A 3,346-nucleotide genomic window follows, 5' to 3' on the forward strand; every position below is an offset into this window, starting at 1 on the left:
CCGATACATAGGTTCTGATTACAATTAGGGATTGGAAAGCACCTTTGAATCTAGCCATACGTCGGGAGCGGAAACGTTAGAAAGCTTATTACTCCCTCGAGCTGGAAAACGTTTTTCTTCAGGGGGGGGGGCAACATCGAGGAAGCTCTCAATACTAGAGCGTATTACTCCGAGCTTGGTTCCTCTCCGAGCGGAATGGATGGGACCGCTATCTCGATGCTTTGTGTGTTCGAAATTTTTTTTGTGATTTGGTCAGGGGAGGTATTCTTCGAGCTGCTTGGGTGTGCCAATTCGTGTAGGGACAGCTTGCGTTGCCATACTCATCGTCGTACCTAAGCCAAGTTCATCTTGGAAGGTTGAGGGTTCGGAGTTCGACGATAGCGTATCACTGGACAGAGCAGGTAGTGACCGGTTTGAAGGGCTCCGAGACGGGGGTCGTCCACAAGAGCTGTTTGGAACCGCTGATGTTTCACGCGAAGCAGCGCCAGAACAAAGCCGACTATCGGAGACCGTTGACGAGAGCACCGCTCCAACCGAAGACACCCGGCGTCGAGGGTTATAGCTGGGCGGCTCATCAAACGGTTCTAAGATCAAACAGCATAACCATTTCATCATCTTCATCGTATCTTTCAATGTTATGGTTACTGTCAATCACTGTATCGCATCAGGTTTCGACACCATCGAGACGGTGACTTTCGGCACCGGACAGCAATCATGATATCAGTCCCTAACGCCTAGTATTTACATACGTATCATGTGAAAAACTTTCCGATATAAATGCAAGTGGGCTGATTCGATAGCGACTCTCAGGGACGACGCATCCATTTAGAAATCAGGAAAAGAATGCACGGAAGGCTATAACACGTAATGGAAGGCGTGAGGCGTTCGAGACGATGGAAAATTCGAGACAAGCGAACGATGTGGGAACTCAATAACGGAGGCAGAACAACTTCCGGCGTCGCCTGAACAAAATTATCATCGGAGAAAGCAGATTCGTCAGGGTAAACAATCGGCAAATCAATTACACATTTCTGGATATTCCCTTCCTCGGATATTTCGTCTGTTTCCGGAACCAGCCCTTCGACAACACTCCGATTCCGAATTTCCCAACGATTTTGTCTACCCCATATTTCCACCTCGACGTCTCTATTCCACCCTTTTGCTTCCCAGTTCCCCTCACGAAGAGCTCAGAGCATTATGGAGTGTGTCTCTCATACATTTTAAGGATCAGAGCTGCAGAGCGTCTCATGATCGGTTGGAATACCTCGAAAGACTCACCCACGTTGCCTGGTTTATGGTTTTGGATCATTTCGGCAAGCTTATGATTTCCAGCAATTACAGCGACCTGATAGGGCGTTTGGTTGGCGTAGTTGAGCGCCATGGCATCAGCACCCCTCTTAAGCAGAATTTTCAAGCAATCTTCCCGATCGTTCACGGCGCATACATGGAGAGGCGTATTCCCTGATGCGTTCCGAGCATCGATGCTGGCGCCATAGTAGAGCAATTGATCAAGATGGTTCGCCAAACCATGTTTACAAGCCTAGAAATTTTGGGGGAACCGTTGATATCTGTCCTCATCGACGATTGTCAGAGCCTAGAGATGGCATGATTGGAGTCTACGACGCTGTGAAAATGCCTTGGAGTCTTAGGCCTGAAATGCGGGCGAAACTCCCTCACCTGATGTACTTCCTGCCAGCCTTGGGGATCTTGAGCACCCGTCGCAGCGTGATCATGAAGAAGCATTTCAGTCAACTGTACATCGGCCCCGTGAATTATTGTGTAGTACAATGATGTGAGGCCTTTGGCATCTCGGTAGTTGGGCGAGGCTCCTAAGTCCAGCAAAGTCTGAAACAGAGAATGAGGCCTCAGAAAAACGGATTTCCCAAGAACGTGAACCCGATTGTGCAGCACGGCGGAGGTCAGCCTGACCTCGTCGAGACTGAAGAGGCGCGTCACAATGGGGCGCTCGAAAAATCGCGAGCCATGGACTCACTTTCAGAGCTTCGAGGTTGTTCCTTTCGACAGCTCGGTGTAATGCCGTACGGCCATCCTTGGTGCGGAAATCTACCAGGGCTCCGCCGTTGACGAGCGCAATGATCATTTTGCTCGGTGATTTCAAGGTTGCTGAGAGAGTGAGTGGAGTTTCGCCAGAATCCGGATCATGGAAGTTAGGATCCAATCCGCGCGTGCAGAGTTTGTTAACTTTCTCCACAGTTCCATTGGCCACGTTGTCGAGAAGACGCCGCAGGTTCGACTTGACGTTTGAAACGAGAAGTAATTTAAATTACGTGCTGGTATAAGTAGTTCTCTCGGAAAAAGTTCAGCGAGGACTCCTCCGCACCCGTCGGGGAATCCGCGAAATCCCTCACCCGAGTGTGGAGCTGCTTTATGTGCTTCTCGTCGACGTTCACCATACGGTACACTCTGCGTTTATAGCGAAGCTCCAGATACGCAACCGGGTCCATGAGAGGATAGTCGCTAATGGGACGCTCTTCATCGAGGAACTTTCCCGATTTTCCTGCCGGAGATATGAATTTACTAAATTACCGAGCCCTTTCGACCGGAGCAATCTTTGGCACTGTAACTTGATACCAATAAATGATCATCGACGATTTGTTATGAGCCGCCGGGAGCCTGTGACCGTATTTACCATTGACGGGTGGGCAGTATAAGCCATAATTGAAACTTTCCTTCAGCTCTTTCGGCAAAGATGACAGAATTGTTTGTTTTATATTCCAAATAAGTTCGTCACGCTTGACGTTGAAGCATTTCTGGAAGGGTTGAAACATTATCCCCCTCTGCGCTCAAGATGTTGAGCACAACGTCCTAAGAGCAGCTCGTGGATAGTCCGCAGAATTCAACGACGTGAGAGGCTCGCCGGAGGCAACCTACTTGCAGGACGAGCTCAGGAACGAATATCTGGAGTGGAATGTGGTCCTCATCGTTCTGAATCTCGCCAGCGGTGGAAACATCTGCCGACGGTGGCGGTAGTGGAAGCAGTCCAGAAGGAAGACCGAATGCACCTCGGTCGCTCCGATCCTGAGCATCCGCACTCATCGCGCTGCTGTCCGTCGATGCTAATCAGAAGAAGACGGGGAGAGCAACATTTTCCTGCAATATAGATTGAAGATTGGAATAGATGTCCAGCGCTGTGTGGATCATTCTCTAAGCAGCAGCAGATCGGAAGAAGGTAAAGAAAGCTCTCGCTTCCCTTCTCCCGTATCCGTATTGAATCTCGCCCCCACACTACTCGCGTGGAATGCACGTAATCAGAAACATGGATACCATGACTCTCGGAACCTTCCCGGTCGAAAGCGCGGCTTGAGACGATTTGAAAAACGGGTTG

General features: G+C 49.7%; 1 protein-coding gene across 1 annotated transcript in view; it reads right to left on the minus strand.

The window, feature by feature from the left end:
* Nucleotides 1-3,057, minus strand: part of LOC100897939 (SH3 and multiple ankyrin repeat domains protein 3) — a 12,191-nt gene extending 9,134 nt beyond the window's left edge. The window contains exons 1-7 of the mRNA XM_029112622.1: nucleotides 2,893-3,057; nucleotides 2,651-2,771; nucleotides 2,370-2,518; nucleotides 1,994-2,254; nucleotides 1,678-1,845; nucleotides 1,279-1,540; nucleotides 333-584 (exon numbers count right to left, since the gene is read on the minus strand). Of these exons, the coding sequence (XP_028968455.1) occupies nucleotides 333-584; nucleotides 1,279-1,540; nucleotides 1,678-1,845; nucleotides 1,994-2,254; nucleotides 2,370-2,518; nucleotides 2,651-2,771; nucleotides 2,893-3,057 (1,378 nt within the window). The remainder of the gene's footprint in view (nucleotides 1-332; nucleotides 585-1,278; nucleotides 1,541-1,677; nucleotides 1,846-1,993; nucleotides 2,255-2,369; nucleotides 2,519-2,650; nucleotides 2,772-2,892) is intronic.
* Nucleotides 3,058-3,346: the final 289 nt, after the last annotated feature.

Source organism: Galendromus occidentalis, unplaced genomic scaffold (assembly GCF_000255335.2).
Source record: "Galendromus occidentalis unplaced genomic scaffold, Mocc_1.1 scf7180000077522, whole genome shotgun sequence".
Lineage (NCBI taxonomy): Eukaryota > Metazoa > Arthropoda > Arachnida > Mesostigmata > Phytoseiidae > Galendromus > Galendromus occidentalis.